General features: G+C 27.2%; 1 protein-coding gene across 1 annotated transcript in view; it reads right to left on the minus strand.

The window, feature by feature from the left end:
* Positions 1-1,064: 1,064 nt before the first annotated feature.
* Positions 1,065-21,390, minus strand: part of LOC112596039 (lutropin-choriogonadotropic hormone receptor-like) — a 126,426-nt gene continuing 106,100 nt past the window's right edge. Inside the window, 7 exon segments of the mRNA XM_025341487.1 lie at positions 1,065-1,892; positions 1,895-1,936; positions 1,939-2,450; positions 9,532-9,760; positions 15,170-15,517; positions 19,752-19,875; positions 19,998-20,090. Coding sequence (XP_025197272.1) covers positions 1,516-1,892; positions 1,895-1,936; positions 1,939-2,450; positions 9,532-9,760; positions 15,170-15,517; positions 19,752-19,875; positions 19,998-20,090 — 1,725 coding nt within the window. The 3' untranslated portion in view covers positions 1,065-1,515.

A 21,390-nucleotide genomic window follows, 5' to 3' on the forward strand; every position in this document is an offset into this window, starting at 1 on the left:
ATATAATGATATTATACTACATACCTAGACACTTTAATATTATGTATGGCTAAGATACTTAATAACTAAAGATGTAAATATTCTATACAAAACATAACTTTTTGAGATTTATTAAATACTTTATAAAATATATAATATTATAATATGTGCAAAGTATATATACGACTATAATTATTGTTTAAACTATATAATATTAGTTATAGATTATTAAATATATTGACTAATTGATTTTTCACGACATACGTTGTATAACGAAAACATACGCTATTATATTATGTACTGAATGCTATAACATATACTATATACAGTACAAGTTTTACACATTAATATATATATATATATATATATATATATATAAGGTTGGGTATTAACGAGTTAAATTACTTTTAACAAAGTTTAATGAAAAGTTTTTTTTTTTTTAACGTATCTTTTAATTTAACGAGTTTAAATTTATCCCATGATATGTTGTTTATCTCGTAATTACTAAATACTTAATTAATTGTATAGTCACGTTAAAATAATAAAATTGTTTTCATAATATGTATAATTTCAATATATTTAATTTAATGTAAATATTATAGTTTTTACGTATAAAAAAAACTTCTTAAGTACGCATACAATATTATATTTATGTTAAATTGTAGATTGCCGCGATAGATCAAGTTCACAGTACTTCTATATTTAAATAGGGATCAAATTAACTTGTATTTCATATTATAAACAAATACAAAATATAAACTGCCATGGAAAATTTCATTGTCACACAAATAAATTTATTTTAAATATTTCAATTAAACACTACCAAATAAGTGATTACTCAGCTCAACATTTAAGGAGATGCCAGAGATCGCTTGAAAATTTAATCTAAATAATTAATAACTTCTATAAATATAGGATTTATTATAATTGATGGTTTCTCTTTCTGTTGACTAATCTTGTGTGTATTATATTGTTTTTATCTTCGTGTGTATGCTTTTATCGAATTTATTTACTGTGATTTTACATAATTAGTAAATATATAAAAAAAAAAAAAAATAAATAGTTAAAAAATGTACCTAATGGATTTTTAACTATAAGTTACTTTTTTTTTTTTACTCAAAAAAAAAAACTTACATTTAACTACACGTGTAATAAGTCGACGAGAGCACGAAGTTAAAAAAGAAATAAATGGTAAATCCGTCTAACCTCGTGTACCGTTTATAAATAGTGTATAATATAATATACCTATGTACTAATGTACTATCTTATCTAAACTTACGTATCTTAAATCCGTACACGCTGGGTAAAAAATGAGAAAACTGTGGTTTTTTTTTTTACAAAAATCCAGTGGTTTTTTTAATATCATCGTCTTGTCGTCTCGTCAGTAAAACACGGCAGACGAAATTCGCGCGTAAGATCTGGTCCGCGCCGCGTGATATCAGTGGCCACGAGACTGTTGTTGAATACGCGACGGGCGGCGGCGATTTGTATTGGACGGGGCTGATCGTTGGCGGCCGAAATGTCAGTGTCGGCGCGTTACTCGCCGAACGCGTCACGCGATTTCTGTCTCAGACGGTGCATCGAAATCACCGAAACGGAATCGTCGTAGTCGTCGTTGTCGCAGCCGCCTCTGCTGTTGCCGCCGCCGCCGCCGCCGCAGTGCAGCGGCATCAGTTCCAAGTTCTGTTGCAGCGGCGTCGTCAGCGGCGGTTGCTGCACCGGCGACGGCGTGTGCGGCGGCGAGTGCGCGCGACGCGCCCCGTACTCGACGTTGCAGTTGAGCTGCTCCTGGAGCGGCGTCAACGACCCGGGCCGGCCCGCGACCACCGACACGGACGTGACGGTGGTCATCACCGAACCGCGGTGAGATCGGCCGCGCTGCCGCCCCACCGCCGCCTGTCCGGCGTCGTCGTGCCGCCAGCGCCGCCGCCGCCGACGAAACCGCCGCCGCCGCCCCGCCGCCGTAGCCCCGGCGGTCCCGGTGCCGCTGCGCGTCGTTGCAGTGGGCCTTGCGACGGCCGTACGGCACCGGGCCCGTGCCCTTGTACTCGTCCGCGCGGCGGTTGCACACGCCGAACCGGCTGAGCAACACGAACAGGTCGCGGCGGTACTGTTGCGTGAGCAGCGCGTACAGGTACGGGTTCGCGCACGAGTTGAGCGGGTAGAAGAACACCAGCAGGATCTTGGTCTTGGGCACGTCGATGAGCGGGTAACCGGCGAGCGCGGTCAGCCCGAAGAACGCCACCGGCGCCCAGCACGCGAAGTCGGTGAACACCAGCAGGGCCATGCGCTTGGCCACCGTCATGTCGGACCGGGCCACCGACGCCACCGCTTCCTGGCCGCCCCTGATGGACGCGTACATCTTGGCGTAGCACGCGCATATCAACACGAACGCCATGCCGTTGAACGTCAGCAACGAGAACAGGTAAACCTTGTCCGCGAACGTCGAGTAGTCCATGGGCAGGCAAATGCTGCAACGGAACACAACAATGCAAAATCACGTAGTACGAGTATAATATTGTGTTATCGACGCGTACGGCTGACGACACACTTGTGTGACGTGTTACGCCGAATTTATGAAATCTCGCGTTTACGCGAAATCGGCACGAACATTGTCGATTTCATGAAATTAGCAACGCCGTTGCCGAAATGTTCGAGTAAATAGTATTGGAACCTTTAAAACCTATAAATGTATTATTTTCGACCTAACATTTGTTTGTTTTTTTTTTTTTTTTACTTTTTTTTACGCATAATTTTTATTATTTCAATTAGGTTTTCATGATATTTCCAGTGTTTTGTGTAAAACCATGAATATAACCCGTTCATTTATAATGAATTATATTTCATAATTTTTTTTTAAAAAGGGTCTTTCCGATTTCACGTATTCGGCAACAGCGTTGCTTGTTTCATGAAATCGGCAATTTTTCTGTCGATATCATGTAAAATCGGCTATTCCATAAATTTGACGTCACGTGTGCACCATCGACACGATATACGTATTATTATGTGTGGATCGTCCCACGTTCTGTCGCGGCGCAGTGTCGATATGTTAGTGTTTTGTTTTTTTTCAACAGTCGAGTGAACGATGTTATACCTATATTGACTATAGATATGAATTAATAGTTTCAAACTTAAATACGATTTCGAAACTCGACGAAAAAAAAAAAAAAACGATTTGGCTGTCATTTGCAAGTTGCACGAGATTACGTGCGCGAAGAGAAAACGTGCGATAAATAGTCGGTAAGTCGGTAGAGAAAGAGGGAACACGGGACAATTTTTTTCGCTTGGCAGGGGGAAACTTCGATAATGTGTTTACGGAAAAGCAAATGTAAGGCAATTAGACAGTTTGTCTCCGTTTTGAGATAGACAATAGATTTAAAGTTTTTTGGTAGTCACGAGGAGAGTAGTCGATTTTGACCTATACGTATACTCGTACGATACACCACGTAGAAACTTACGTTGAAATCTTTTCGATATTTCAGTGTTACACTGTCACTAGTGAACAGTGGTGGATAAGTCTCAAACAATAGAACCATAATCAATTAGAGGGCGAATGTGAACTAATGAATAGAGTGTTTTTAACGAAGAAGTTACAATTCGGAAAACATTCGTTGGTTGAATTTTATCCATACTAATATTGTTATCAATATTTTAAATTTAACTTCAAACTATAACGTATAGATTAGCTATAAATTCATAAAATATATTTGAATTAATTATTAATTAGAACCTATTGTAAAATACAGTCTAAATATCAATTTTAAATTCAAATTTTTTATATTTATGTATCTGATGAATGACAGTGCTCTAGACAGAAAATGATGGTTTATTAATTAGTAATAAATTGTAAACTTATCAGAGTGCAGCATTTCATTAATCATTCTCCATTCTTTTAATATATATATATAGGCTCGCTAAGTATAAAATTTCGTGTGGGTGAATATTGCCTTTAATTTAACGTCATTTTACGTCATGTCAATCTTGTTATATATTATTGTAGATAAATCCAAAAAATGTCGTATTTATTGAAATTTATAATTTTTTAATATTATAGATGTCATTTTCATACCTAAATATCGGATTAGCTCTAAACTAAATTATTTAGTATATTAATATGCTTAGTATGGTGCAAACGTCATACTACCAAAATATTTGCGGTTTAGATATTTAAGTGAAAATATCTAAAAAACAATGTTAACAAATAACGTATGGAAAGAAAAAGCCATAGAAAATAAGTATATTAAATCTGTACGGTGTCTTCTGTAAACTGATTTAATTTAAGCTCAAATATATATTTTGTGTATAAAATGTAATATTTACGAGAAGCATTTTCATGTTTTTAGTTCTTAAAGTTTTCAATGATAATGACACTCATATGACAAAATAAATATATTAATAAAGTGAGCAATGTATGTGTATTGAAAGCGATCTACAACCGAATCTATCGTATTTACAGTTCTAAAGTTTGGTATATAGTTTTAGGTAATCATCATATACTCAAGGATGTGCAACTTAAACCCAAATTTTTAAATTATGCATTTTAAAAAAGGGCTTCCGCAGGAATTTGTTGGCTCGCGAAAAACGTATATTTTTTTTTTATAATATATAGAGTTGCAATTAACTACAGAAAATAAAATAGTTATTTTAATTGGATATTGTTTTAAATCTTTAGATATTTCATATTTGGTCAAAAGTCAAAATCTCTTAAGTGAATGTGTTAGAAGTATGTAAAGTTTATATTGGTATTTAACCGAGATTAAGACAGAATAAATTTACTGGCATTATTTAATTTTTCATAACGAACGCTCCGTGCAGAATCAGTTATAATAATAATTATATTTACCACATAAAATCAAAGGTTTAAAACGGATGACCCTTATGCAAATCCACAGTTTCTGGTCGATTTTTATAAAATTATCTTCAATAAATTCAACAGTATTATATTGTCTACTTTTTTAGTTACTTTTTATGTATATAAATGTTAAATATATAGTTGACTCACAAAAGCTGTAATTTTTAAAATTATACTTGTTGCCATTTACAGATAGGCAGTTATTATGATTAATTATGTTTAACTTAAGACCTGTATTTTATATCTGATCAAAATAACCCAGATAACGTGTTAAAAATCTGTGCGGTTTACATTTAACGTAGTTTAAGAAGAAGTAAATCTAGTGGCATTTAATCTTTCACCGGAAACATCAATTTATACCATAGTAGAAAGTAACCATTTCAAAAATTCTCAAATACTTAATTCTTTTAAGGAGGACGGTATACTAGAGATCACTAATATTTTTGGAGGAGAGCACTTTAGATCGTTTTCGAGATATCTGGGGTTAAAATGCTCGCCGTTGTAGACGGTTTTTAGCCGTTTGGATTTTCTCGAATTTCTGGAAAAAAAAAAAAATAACAGAAAAAAATTACCCCTGTATCGGGCAAAAATCTGAGTCAGAGATTCTGTAAGCTAGATAATGGTGTATATTATACGCTTGTGGAGTGTATGGTGTACGAAATAATAATATGCAAATTCGATCTAAATAACTATCGAGCGCTTTTATTCATCGGTTATATTATGTTATATGCTATCGTCGATGTATAAGTTGGCAATTTGTGAAAAATGAATTGTATAAATGTTTGTTTTATTTTGAAATCAATTACAAATTAACGGTGTTCTGAATCTAGTAATATTATAACGTTAAGTTCCTCGTAATTCTGTAAAAATTAGAAAATATTAAAAAACAATTACTTTTGTTAGTTAAGTAAGCACTGACTGAAAAATAAATACATAATCAATTAAAAAAAATAATTAATAAAGCTATAACTAAACACAAGTTTGTCAAAAAATACACTTTGCAGTTTTACCCTAATATCCCGCATAATAATGCATTTATACTTATAGATATTCAATTGCGTTATCGTTTATCAATAAATTTTACTTGCCTCGCAATTATCGTCTCATTTGAGCATGACTAACCATGTTATAAATTACATTATTTTTATTTATTCTAAAAAGAGCGTATTTAAGATGCACTAAGTACATTTAAATAAATTTAATTCAACACAAAAAGAGATGATTTTTATTATTTTTATTTTAAATAATATATTTACGTTTACATTATTTTAACATAATAAGACATAAATCGTCCCAAATTTGGCAATTATAATAAGCAAAAAAGAAATTTTTATAATTTGTTAACTCATAGCGGTTTATGTATCGATGTAAAATATTAAAATTTGACAATCGCAATTAATACAGTGCATTACAGAGGAATCAAAATAAACGAGTAGTCTATGTGTGCCAAAATTCATCAATTTTTCTCGTTCAAAATGTCACCCAAGATGAAAACTATTAACAATTTTAGCGATACATGGACATAGTCTGAGATATATTTTTCCCTTGAGATTTTATTAGCAGTAAATAAAATCCCCTCCGTCTTGGATTTATGTTCATATTTGGCTTGTAGGTAGTAAAAAATACACATATATGAAATATATCAAATATAGAGTGAGGTTGTGCTTATTAGAAATTCTAATGAAATGAAATCGTTTTCTATTGTCAAAATAAGTTTCTGTTGAAAAAATAAAAAACAATCATCCCATAGCTTATGACTCTGTAAATATATAAATTATATTGTCGTATAATATTAAAATACCAAGATTATTATTAGCATTTTAGTAGAATATTATATTAAAAAGATGAATAATTTTTTTAAATACTCTATAATTTTTATCTTATTTTTAAAGTAAAAGAGAATCTTTAGTATTATAGTATTGTATTTGTACGAGTATTAAAGAATATTAAATTATAGCTGAAATAATTATATTCTTATACGTTTGATGATTTAAGAAATGATTCCTACTTGAAAATATATGTGTAATTTAAGTGAGATGATTAGTTTACTGTTCAATCCTTAATATTTATGAAATGGAATGCCATAATGCATATTTTTAATTGTTAAAAACATTTTATTTAAAAAAAAAAAATATTAGTGTTTTTTTAAACATTTTTCAGTTGTTTTTAGTTAGGTTAGGGGTATATTTCTACAGGAAATAATAAATATATATTATTTATATACATATAACCTAACCTTATTTTAAATATTTAAAACAATTATGTAAAAATAATGTATAGTTTGAACCATACATTGGGTTGTGTGTCTGTCTATAATGTATAGATCATGATAAGGTATAAAATCAAATTGAAAGCTTTCACAAAAAAAAAAAATTAAAATACATTGATTATGGATTGTATAAGTTGAAATAAAATTTTTATAAATTTTTTGGATCGTATAATAAAATATATAGCTGTTTATATTATTTGGGTTTACTGCCAAATTAAACAATCCGTTTTTAAAATGTTATAATCTTATTTATAAAATAAAATTAAATATAAATATATATTTTATTTTTATTATTTTTTATTGTTTAACAGAAAGAACGATTTCAACATCTAAAGTTATTAGCCTTGTATTCATGCTACATTGTGTAAAAAGTTAAATTTAAAAGGTACACATTTTTACATTCATATACGTATTGATAATGAGATTGTTTACAATAATAATTTTTGTGAAAAAATTCAGGACTTTAATGGAGTTATCTTTGTTTAGAGCTATTCCTAAATTGTCTAGTATTGATAGAGTATTTCAAATGTTTAGAAAATTTGGACAATGTGTTGAATGTTTAAGTTTTCTGGCATATTTTATTGCATAGGTGTGTTGGATCTTTAATAATTAAGAATACGTGCGTTCAAAATGAATATCCAATTCTCGTTCCGATTAGAGTGACTTCTTGTCTTCTGTTTAAATTTTAAGGAATGTGTCAATGTTTGGTGCTTTTTTTTATCATTTTTAATATTATACATTTTAAGCGGGATCGCATGTACTAGCTTTGGTAGTTTTTGAATAAATGAATAGGTATGGTATCTCATTTGATCCCGGGTTTTAATTTTTCCATACGTACAGACGTACAGTACATTAGGTATGTAAACAGTTATATATGTTTGAAATATATAAATTCATATTGGTAGTTAGAATTAAAGCTATTTTTAGTAAAGTGCTATGCAAATGTCTCGGTTGTATCTGCAAAGGATAAAAGTGTGATTTCATTACGATTAAAAATATTTTTATTATATCCTGTTTTTTAGATTCGATTTTTGGAAATTATTGATTTTATAATATTTGTTTTTGTTCATAAAAAACCGTCGGAAAAATGTTTTTTTTTTTTTTTTAAATGTTTAACGTATATTAACATTTTCACATGTTTCTATAAAAAGTAATTATTGGTGACTTAATATATATATAAAAAAAAAAATATATAAAATTGAAATAAATTTGGATACAATTAATTTAATTTTTTATAGCTTTTTCATTACATAAAATAAAATACGATACACATTGTATAACTTATAGGAAGTATTTAATCAAACGATATATATTTTTTTCAATCACATTTGTATTTTTAATAGCGTTCTGTTTAGCTTTTATTGTGTCATGCCTTTTATGTTATGTTAAATTTTCATAGTATAATATTTATTTAGTATTTTTTTTATTTTTTTTATTCAAAATGGAAAAAATTATGAAAATTCACAATTTTTAATAGTTTATTTATAAAATATTTATCAGAACAAATTTTTAATTTTCGACATAAAAAATACATGAAAAATCGATTTTTGGTTTGGCTTTTGGTTAAATTGAAAAATATACTCTTTGTATACCTACTTTTTTATTTTATTCTTATTTTCTCTATTAAGATTATTTTTAGTATTTATGTATAGTCTGTATGTTCAGGTTAAGTATAATATTTTAATAAACTTTATTTTTTTTTTTTGAAACTATACAATAAAATGTAAAATAGTAAGTTCTTAAATGAATAGTAAGGTACATCATGAACAAGTTGTTTAATTAAGTCACGACACTAAACTTTTTTTTTTGTTTATGGACGTGTTTAATATTATTCCTTTTTTTTTTTTTTTTGTTATAACTTTAATATTATTATTTTAGTAAGAGTCACAAAACGACTTCATTTTAGTCTTTATCGAGGATTTCCTGCCAGTATTAAGATGAAAAAGCCATTTATTAATACAATTTTGAAGTCACCTGTGAAACCATATATAGAACCAATAGAAGATGCATGGTCAATTTATTTTATAATCAAATCATTGTGAAAAGTTATTTGACTGGAGATAATTGGCAGTGGGTTGAATATTCGTTATCTGTTTTAGTGTTGTATTTTGGAAAGCTTTAATTCTACCTAAGTTAAATTTGTCACTGAACAACCAACAAATCAAAATTAAAATTCGACATAATTTTTTTGTGCTTTATATTATATATTTCCAAATTATCATTATTATCTAATATACTGATAACTTATCTCTTAAAGTATTAAAAATAGTAAAGTATGAGAAATAGCCTTACAGCTTAATCGTTCTTACCTATTTTTTGCCTCAGAAAAGAAAAAAAAAATACTCGTAACTTATTATTTAATATATTTGGAACGACTTAGCCACTCCAAAGGTCCCACCTAGATGTATCTATGGTCGAGTTTTTATCTCACCTGGTCTTCGAGTAACCACTGGTACCCATCAGTGGCAACGCACCCATAAACAGCGAGAACAACCAACCAACGGCCATTATGTTGATGGAGGCACCGAGCTTGAGCCGGCGATTCAGGTGAATGGCGTAAGTGATAGTGTACCAACGTTCGCCGGTGATGATCATCAAAGTAAACACAGACAGCATGCACGAAAACACAGTCAGAAAACCGGCGACTTGGCAACCGATACCTGTGTAATTATAATGCAAAACAAAGTTTAGGTTGTAATTTAAAGTATAAAAACAACAGAGGATTCCTTATATTACGGCTATACGCATTATTGTAAGTGTCCGTAAAATTATTTATACATTATAGTAAGTTAGTACCGTCCTACTTACATTTACGATCGTATTATAAATTATAATACAATGTATCTAATTTTATTGTCTAAGCGATGTACCAATGTTCTATATACTAATTAATTTATGTAATTGAATACAATGTTATTATTTGTATATAACTAATAACTATATTATACTACGAGTACGAGTGTATAATTGAAATTGGTTATTATAGTTTTTGTTGGGTTTTATTCGATTGCTTTCAATCGACGAGAAAAATATTAATATATTTACTACCGCGCGTTGGTACATTGTCTGGTTCAATATATTATTACGCCAAGTACATTCTATAAATCTTATTTCGTCTAATCTTCTATATTATTTGTCTACGGTAAAAAAATAACTAGAAATTCAAGAACACAAGTGAGTTGAAATGATATTATTTATTTTATACTTACAATTTTTATAAATAAACTTCGACGTTATTGTACATATTTTATATTTATGTTTTATATTATCGAACAAGCATATTACTATATAGCAGGCCCTAAAATTGTGTGCACTACGATACACTTTGTGTAGTACAAAAAATGAAATGTGTACAACAAAATTCAAAAATGTGTAGCAAATAATAATGTTTATTTTTTCTATATTATAAATTTTCTTTTTAAATCACTTAATATAAACTTTTAATTAAAATTAGCGTGTAACACAAAAAATAGAAAATTTTAGGCCCTGCTTTATAAGTACACTTTATACATACGCTCATCATATTTTTTATAGTGCATTAGCACAATTAAAATTTTAATAGATAAAAAAAAAGTGCGATGAATGATGATCGTGGACTAATAATGTTTGTCCGAACTGTGCATACTTGTTCATCGGCCTATCGATGAAGTTCGTTTCAGACCTTTCAATTAGTAATTACATGTAACTCTGTAGAATTATACTAATTTTTATCCAGGCTATGTTGCGCGCAAGATATATGCTATGAATATTGATTAAAAATGAGTAAACGAACATTTTTATACTATTTTATACCAGAATTACAAAGAACTGCATGATGAGCTTTGATGGGATCTTTTTTTTTTTTTATCGTAAAAAGTCAATTACAAAAAATAATTAAATTTTATTTTTGAATATCATACAGAATATTGAAGGTATTTTCTATGACTATATACACTATTATCTGTACAGCTACCTCGATTTGGTACATAATTAACTTATGTTAAATACCATAACTTTAAAAGAATTATAGAAAATTAAAATATATTGTGGATTGTAATTATACTATATATGATATACGAGTTTAATTTTTAAAATAAAAAAAAAAAATGTTCGTGATTAATAACTTAAATAGTTAAGAAATGATTGTATTATTCTATAAAATGCTAATGTATACTAATGAAATCATAAAGTATTTAGTATAATAATGAATATTAGTTATTACTTATAAATTTAAATTACATAATATTCAATATTTTACATTTTTGTACACACACTTAATTAAAGTTAATAATTCATATTAATTATAATAATAGTTATGATAATGATAACACATGCTATTTTAGTTTGGAAAATATTTTTTTTAAATTTTCATAATACTTTTATTGATTTGGTTGGTTGAAAAAAATGAAATGATACAATATAATAACTGTTAATAAAATTATTTATAAAAGAAAAATAGTATGGCGCAATCGAAACAAAAATATAAGATGTGTCTAGGTAATTTGGAAACAATTTATATTGTTCAGTCACATGATATACATTATATATTATATAGAAAGTTGTAAGATTGTATTAATTATATTTAATAATAATACAATATGCAGTTAAACATTGATAATAATAATGATAATATATTATGTTTGTTGAAATTGATAATTGATACATAATAGCAGATCTTAACTCATTATTTTTATTTTTGAACGTAACATCCATAACGGTAACGAAAAAAAATTTTATTAAACAATTTAACTATCATAAGTCATAATACCTTATGAATTATTAACCAAGGATATAATATATAACTTCAAAATTTTCTAAAAAAAGTTTTTTTATTACATTTGCAGAATATTCCGGTGCTATGCTGAAGCTTCCTAACCGGAAACCTGCATACATGGATTCGAGAAATGAAATGTGTCCGCTATTTAGAGAGAGTTACCTATTAAGAGGTGTCAAACAATACATCTTATAACCTATAATTGAGTATACATTACACATATTTTATTAGTAGACTATTTTCTACGTATCTTTCATACACGCACTAAGTATGGCGTCCGCGCATATAGTAGCTATTGTGCAGGGCACAACGACGCGACGGTGTACGATAAGGTACCGAGTTGTGCTATAAAGTGGCATTTATGGCGTTTAGTTATTGCCGTTTTAAAGGACGAGGACGAATTTAACGTTTTTAATGTCTTTTTATACAACTAAACGTTCTATATTGTATTAACCGTCGTTATCAATGTTAATAACTCGAACAACTGCATTGTGTATAAGTATAGTATTGTATTGTACCTTAATAGTGATGTAGCTGACTAGTTAAACTGTGAAATTGATTTTTTTTTTTTAATTTATATAAATGGATACAATTCAACTTATAAAAAGCGATAGTAAATTTTTTTTTAATAAGAAATCGTATAATGAATAACACTCAAATGAAATATTATAGTATTGGATAAAAGCGCAACCGGATGGTTGCAGCTTTCAATGTTTTCATAGTATTATATTATACTCGTACTATTAACTATGGTACTATATAAACACTATTATAATTATATGCACTTTTTAGGGTTTCGAATTGAGCATTTTAAAGAGTTTTTTTATACATACAAGCGTGTCACAAAACAACTGTCACGCAGACAGTAAGTGCTATGAAAGTATTGAACTTTGAAAATTAAATTCGCTGTATAAAATAGTAACAAGTATCTATATTTAATACGCAAAACTAATAAATATCATGGAAATCATCGTCACCCATTTAGTATGTGATGAGTTTTATTTTTTAATTTAAAGCAACGACGCATACAATATATATATAATTGTATGATGTATATCTGCAGGGATGGCCAAATAATCGGTCACAGACGATTTCAAAGTCGATCATATTAGAATTCATTTTTAATAAATTGTATTAAATAATCATCATGGAGAAAACTTGATAACCAAAGATAACCTATTTTTGTTCGAAATATCTGTGTGTTTTTTCACATGAAAATTATTAAATCTGAATATCGAGGTACACTTTCTGATGATCATTTAGAGCAGTATCTTTGTTTAGCAAAAAACGATTTTTTTTAGATTATAATCAACTAGTCAATGATATGTAACGTTACATTTTCACAACAGAAAAACAATATGTTAATTATTACATTTTTAATTAGACTTTAGAAATTAATTTTAAATACATTTAAATTTTATTATTTATACAAATATGTTTGTTAATAATTATTATATGTAAATGAATATTAATAACAAAAAAAAAAACTATCGTAGTTGATCCTTAAACGAAAAATATGTTTTTAGTAGACATTTATCAGAAATAGTTTAGCTACACTTGAGTTTTGATGTGTACAGTCAAGTCGTTTTCGATTACAGCATTCTCCTCGTTCTTGTATAGCAAACTTAGTTACTCGCCGATGATAAAACAATTTATTTGTTGTGGTGACTTAAAGTTAACGGTGTATTATTTAGTTTTTGTAATTAAATACGGCTCATAACTGACTATATAGTATAATAATATACTCGGTATAGTTATAATTATAAAGTATCGTATAGCAGATCCGGTGAAAAGTTTGTTTTACTTGTAACGTCTCGTTGTTTTTGATCGACGAACATCGTTCAATTATTATGTCCGATAATAATACCTATGACTTTCAAAGTGCATGAGTAACAAACTTTCTGAATTAATTTGATCGATTAAATAGCTATGATATTTTGCAGTATAGGATATCCCACGGGACTACAGTGATCAGTATCATATAATTTTATTAACATAATTATAAATAAATCAAATGCATATTTTTTCTTCGTTGTTTTCGTTTTTATTCACATCAAATGTTGTATTTTTTTTTTTTTTTTTTTTTTTTATTGTTATTAAAGATTTGAGGTTTTTAACAGCAATAAAATAACATTTTTATCACTATGATTTTTTTTTTTTTTTAGGTTTTTGTATTTATATTAAAGGTTATATTAAGTTTTAATTTCTCGATTGTATTAATAACATTTCTCATATTATTTTATTTATTCATATAAGTATAAAATATCGAATATCTAATAAAACCCCATTATACATTTATACTAAAGATTCGACAAGTAATGTGTTGTAATTAATAATATACAAAAAAATATATAATTATTATTTTATTAAGCAGAATAACTAAGAATTAAAATCTTCGTGCATCATGTACAATGATGTCGGTAATATTTTTTTATTCGTTTAAGTTATTTTAGTTGATAATTATGTTAATGCTTATAAGTTAATAATGGTTTAATGGTAATAGTATATCCCTTAAACAAATATTTACAGTAAAAATTAAAAAAATTTAATTCGATAAAAATAAAATTTAAAAAAATTAAAATTAGATGGAAATATACTGTAGCTTATAGCATATAACATAAACAAAATACAATTCAAAAGAGTAAAAATAGATATCTCTTAAGTAAAAAAAAAATTGCATGAAATGAATGTGTATTTCATTAAAATCATAGTCAATAAGTACCTACCTTAATATCAAACTTGAAATTTAAAGATCACAGTTTTTTAAGCAGGTAGTCTAATCTAGATATTTTTAAAATTCGTAAAATACGATACAGTAACACTAAATTTCAATCTAAGTTCATAACTGTTGTTTTTAGAATAGAAAAATACTATATAATTGAGAACTAAATATAATTATTGTGAAATTTTTAACTGAAATTTATAGTGCAACAGGTATAATACTGTATTAGATAATAAATTTATTATGCATTTTTATCGTATTATTTAGGTCCAAAGGCACAAAACGAATTTATATTTTCGGGTATCACCTCGGAAATGAATGTCTTAAGTTGAAGAAAAAAAAATCACTTATTTTTTTGTATAACAATATTAATAATATAGTCGTGGATAGGGTAAATTCTATTCAATGCGTGTAAAAATTATTAAGCTGTAAGCAGAGAACCCTTTGCTTACTATAGACCTCGACCGGAAGAAAACTAACTATCTTTTATCCATCTAAGAACTTTATGTGAATAGTATTTGTAAATTATAATAACATAAATATTTATATGTCACCGCATACAAAACTTAACGTACATAATATTTATTAAGTTACCTCTCTGCCAGAATATGGCGTGATTGAAGTAATGTCCGATCGATCGAGCATCCATAACGGCGATCAATAACAGGTAGAGACCCATGCAAAAATCAGCCATGGCCAAGTTGCACATTAGGAACTTAGGTACAGTCAATCGGAATCGACTGCTGAGCAACACGAACAACACGGCCATGTTTCCCAGCAAGGCGGCCACGGCCACGATCCACACGGCCACTCGTAATGTCCAGTTTCCCATCAGGTCCTCGCACGGGTTGAACGCGTCCGGTTCCGGATAACACTTGACTTCTAGATAGTTCTTTGACACGTTGCCACAAACTACGTCAACTTTGGTACCAACTGTCACGTCTGCGTAAAACGGTATGGTCAGTCGATATTTTATGTGATCGATTGCATTCGTTGGTTTCGTTATAGAAGTGCAGACGGTTGAATATAGTATAGTTATAATAATATAAGGGTGAGATCTGCAGTGGTGTAATTCGAGGCTTAATGCCGTTGCAAAGGAGTGCATTTACATCAAGTGATTTTGTTGGTTTGGTACCATTAGTAATTGGAAACCTACGTTTATTTCACGTCCCGTCAAAATTTGAAATGTCGTCATTGTGTATGAAATATTTTTATACAGGAGTACCTACATTTTGTTTTACTGAATCCTTAAGTTTTATCAAGTGATATTTTGTTCTATTAAATGTCTTAAAATATTTTAATCGGCTCTGCTAGAAACAATACGTTTAAAGAGATGGCGAACGATTGCGAACGTTTTACATTTTTTATAACACGATTGCCAACGAATGTCGCTTATCAAAAAATTTGTTTTTTTAGCCGAAAAACGAGCGACTGCGAACGTTTTTATGGGCTACGTTGCCAATTTTATAATTTCTAAATATGTTCAATTTTGTTCGGGAATGTTTTAAAATATTTTAATCGGCTCCGTTAGTAACAATACGTTTAAAGAAAACATTTTCAAACTTTGAATATTTTTATTATTGATTTCAAAATAGTTTACTTTTTTTTAGAACGATATAATATTTTTTATAATGTATTCCAGATATTATATGATATTTTATCGTATTAATAGTTGTCAAGTAGGTATCGAATATTGTCTATTATAATTTATTGTTATCAAACATTTTAAGTTTGATAAGCAGAGATATGAGATAAATATTTAAAAAATGTCATCTGCCTGAAACATGAGTTTCTAAACTTTAATGGTGAATTATTAACGGTTAGAGAAATGTTCAAAAAGTTTTTAGAAAAAAGTTTAGTGTAATAGTATACAGGTAATACAATTAAAAATAATGTTTGCAATATAATTACTGAAAAATCAGTACAATATTTGATCTTTATTATACTTGTCAATTGATGAACTATTTAAAAAAAAATATATACATAATAAATATTTATCATATTATTATACATGTGTGAAGGTTTATATGATAACGCGTGACGTTAATATACTGTCACTGTCATAAACTGTAACTAATAATTATTTATTACTGAAAAATGTTCGTTTGGGGTTTAGTTGGATAATAATTGAAATGTGTTTTTGGACAAAATTTAATTTTATTATTTGAATGCATTCATTTATAATTTAATCGACATTGTTGTTAATGATGTGTATTTTTAAATAAACACATGCGTAAGTAACTATCACTGTATTAAACCATAACTTTATTAATTATTAATTACGATGTGAGTTTTTATTGTCATCGATACTTTAACCTTAATCTATAATAAATATTGTTAAACATCTTGTGTAAAGTAAGATTTTTATTTTAGTCTTTTTTACACTTGAAGGTTTTTTGTTTTAAATATTATTAGATTAGTTGGTCACGTTAAAAGTCTGTATCGATATTTATTTATTTTATATTGATTTAATAATAGTTTATAAACTATGCTATTAAAATTATCTGTACATTATATAACATAGAAAAAAATGTTCTTAATTTTATGTAAATGCAATTAAATAATATACATTCTCATGACGATTACAGTGAGTTTTAGGAATATATACTAATTTCTAATTCTAGTAATTTTGAAAAGAAATAAAAAATCCATCAACAACAAATCCGCCACTGTTAATTTAGTAAAATGTTTAATGGCTTAACTAAATCAGATTAATGATATATTTGCTGGTAAGTGCAACATTAATATTATTTTTTTTTTTACAAGTTTTTAATATTAATTAATTGTGTGTCTAACCTATATTATTGGAAACTAATTTATTGTCTTAATTACATTTTTATATTTTTCACAAAGATAAATACTGATAAATGTATTTCGCATTATAAATTAAAAATAAATATTAAAATATGTATTTTAAATTATACAAAATAAAATGTTTTAAGACTTTTAGTGTATACATTTTTAATTTTTTAATATATTTAAAATGTTGGATATGATTATATTATTTAATTGCATAATATAGTATATTATTTGAAATAGTTATTAACTTTAACTAAATTAGATTATTAAACAATAGTTAAATTTAAAATTAAAAAAAAAATATATTGAAGCATTTTATGAAAACGGAATTAGTATATATTTATGATTAAAATGAAAGGTATTTTATTGTATATAAAAAAAATGTCCAAATAAATTTTATGCTATTTTAATTTAAATAAAGTATTCTATAGTAAAATTTTATTTAAAACCAATTTACAAAATATGTATGTGTATATACACTACTTTAAGGGTAAGAGCAAAAAAATAAAAATAATTGAAAATTAAGGAATCCCTAAATATAGTAATAATATATATATATATATATATATATATATGTATATATATATACACCGAGTTTGATTTTATGGAAGTCCGAGGTCATACTAAGTCATATGTTAATGTAATTTAAATTTCTCCTTACATTATTTTTACAGCATGACATTTTAACATTTTCAATCACGTTTTAAGTGTAAATAAATTATATTTAAGAAAATAATCTATTGGTGACTTGAATTAATATAAATTACTTATCATTAAAACATACAAAATTATTTGAATATTGTTAGTAAGATACATTATATTTAATTTTTAAATGTTTATATTTCCATTATTTATCCTGACTTAGTTGTTAAAGTCACGATTCCTAACTTGTAGATTTTTTTTATACTGCATAAATACATTTTATGGCTTTTGTTATTTTATAGGTGCAGTTGCAGTTGTGGTATGATGACAATAATAATTTCCAACTAAAAATATCATGTTTGAGGAACAATATTTTATAGTTTTTGTATGAACATATAATACATATAGGTACTGTATAGAGTATAAAATATATCATATACTGTAATATTTTTAGTTTTTTTTTATTATTTTTCGTTTTGATTTAATCATTCTTTGTAAAATGTACAACTATTACCTTAAGAGGTAATGGTTTGTAAATTATTTATTTAAAGAAAGAAGATACATATTTTAAACTTACAAACAATAATGTTGGTTTGTGGTAGTAAAAATTAGTAGGTAATAAAATATTTATAAAATACGAAGACTTATTCTATTTTCATCTGATAACTTTTACAAACTACTAAAAATAGTTGAAATATATTTATATATTTTTCTCATGTTTAAGTAATTTACTTTAAAATTCATTATAATAAAATTAAAAAAATATTTTTAGATAGATACTATTCTTAAATGATATTACTAGCTTGTAGCTACTGAAAAATAAATAATAACTATTGATCTAAGTAATTTATTGTGGAATGTCCAATTTATATAAAGTTATTATAAATAAATAATATCTATAGTTTTTTTCTTAATATTAATATGTATTTATAATTCTTATGCGTAAGAACATTGTTTTAAATAATTTTAATATTTAAATATTTTGGAAACTAACTAAAAACTGTATATTCATGGCATTTAATTAAAAGAAATGAATAAATCATAAATTTAAAATTTAATATTACAATTTTATTTAAATAAAATTGTTTTAAACTGCAAGGCAAATATTTATTTATATGATATCCTTAATATTTCTATAATGGTCATTTCTGAAAATAATCAATTTAATAAGTGAAGTAAATAATTATTGTTTGTTTAGGTATTTTAAACTATTAACTTTATATTTTAATAGGCTAAATAAAATTTAGTAATATTTTATGCAGATATTTTGAATTAGTCATTCATAATATAATCTTATACCAGGTTGAAATAATTACTGGGTCATATTTTACATAAACAATTTTGTACATTTTATGAATTATATTTTTAAATTGCAACTAACAGGTTGTTGCAATTAATTTGTGTTGTTATCATTTCTGAAATTCCATGGTTATTGTACATATTTTAATTTCTATTATCACTAAAAGTTAAATGTTAATTTTGTTTTATTTTTCTAATTATATAACTATTTAATAAATATTATAAAATAAAAATATAATAATCGAAATTTTATCAAGTCTTAAGTACAGACTTCAAATTGGGACAGTAGAACACCGTGTTCAATCAAAGTATAATGATGAGTTTACTTCGTTTGAAGTTTGTATGGATTGTGCGTAAATTATATACGCAATAATAAATCGTTATATTATCATATCATAATAGAATGGTAAAACAGTTTTCAAATATAAATACTTACCGCCTGAATGAAACATTTCGTCGCCGATAAAATTCTCCGTTGTTGAGTGAATTGTTTTTACCGTAGAAATCGGGTCTACAAATGGTATACTTTTGCATTCATGTAACATTTTTTGTAGAAGTTTCTAAATAATAATAATGATAACACAATTTTATTTTTGATTTTGGTCAGCACTAACTACAATATATTGACATTTTTTTATTATTATTTAAGAAATCGTTGAAATGCTGTATGATGAATATTTACCTCGTGATTTGCGTATCCTTGCGGATTGTGTGTTTTAGGAAAATGAAAAGCACAGCAGTGATACGGATATGTCAGCCATGCTTCTTTAATGCTCTATAACAAGCCATTAAACATGTACTTATAATAATAAGATAAAAAATTGTAAAATGTTTATTGAGAAAAAAATATCACCATGATCATTAAAATATGCGTGTAAATATTTCTATTAATCTGCACATAAGCTAATGTTATACTCTTAATTTCTTAATTAACCTAACCTCGAGGAGATAAAATGTATGATATTCACTGTGAGTTCGTAAAGTTAATCCGACCTCAAACATCTCGTTGTGGTAATCAATACAATCCCGAAGTATCTATTGAGAAGTACTTAAAACATTCAAAGACGATTCGTGAGTAAAATAATTACACACGATGATAAATAATAACAACGATAATAATTAGTATGGGCCTAAACACTATATACATATTCTGTTGACATAGACGGCAAAGATACAATCTAATTCACAGACTTGCTGAACAAACCGTATTCAAATACACATACATAAATATATGTGTATAAGTTATATACAGTATTAGTTTTAGTCCAATGAATAAACCATGAACGACCGTTGTAACGAGTAATGCTATTTGGGGATAAATTTCAATCGGTTAGATCGCCGATGACTATATTATATACACGCGTAACTGTGTACTATATAATTATGCAATATACATTAATATAATACCTAATATGTTATAAATATACTTCTACTTGCAAAACTTCAATACCGAAACGCAGTGACCGGTCATATTTATAACGACATAATGTATTACACGTTTAATATGAATGTGCGTTGTTGCTCCCGAACTTATAGTGTGTGCGGTAGACTAGAAAAATGTTTATTAAATACAGATAACAAGAAAGAGTTCTTTTTTTTATGTCAAATTTGAGGATATATCTTGAATTAGTTTCCTCAGTATAATATCTTGAAATGATTTGTAGAATATAAATAATAAATATTTTAATTTTTTTTTAATTTTAAATTATTGTTATTAATCTTGAATTTAAAGCAAATGATTTTTTTTTTTTAATCACTTAACAATTATAATATTTTGAGTTTTTGATTTTATTTAAAAATTGCTTAAGTTGTGCCCAGTAAATATGCATCTAACAACAAATAGTTGTTTAATAAGAAATAAATTAATTTGAACATTATTATTTTGTTATTTATTGATTATTTTTTTTATTTCTAATATGATAGTAAAGATAAGTATTTAGAAGTTTTCTTAGATCATATTATTTTGAGTTTTTTAAACATAAAATCGGGACTTTAATTATAATATACGAAATGGTCTAAATTATAAAATCTGAAGATAAATTTTTATTGTATCGTAATTTTTGACTTTTCGAAGT

Source organism: Melanaphis sacchari, unplaced genomic scaffold, assembly GCF_002803265.2.
Source record: "Melanaphis sacchari strain LSU unplaced genomic scaffold, SCAv2.0 Contig2_pilon_pilon, whole genome shotgun sequence".
NCBI lineage: Eukaryota > Metazoa > Arthropoda > Insecta > Hemiptera > Aphididae > Melanaphis > Melanaphis sacchari.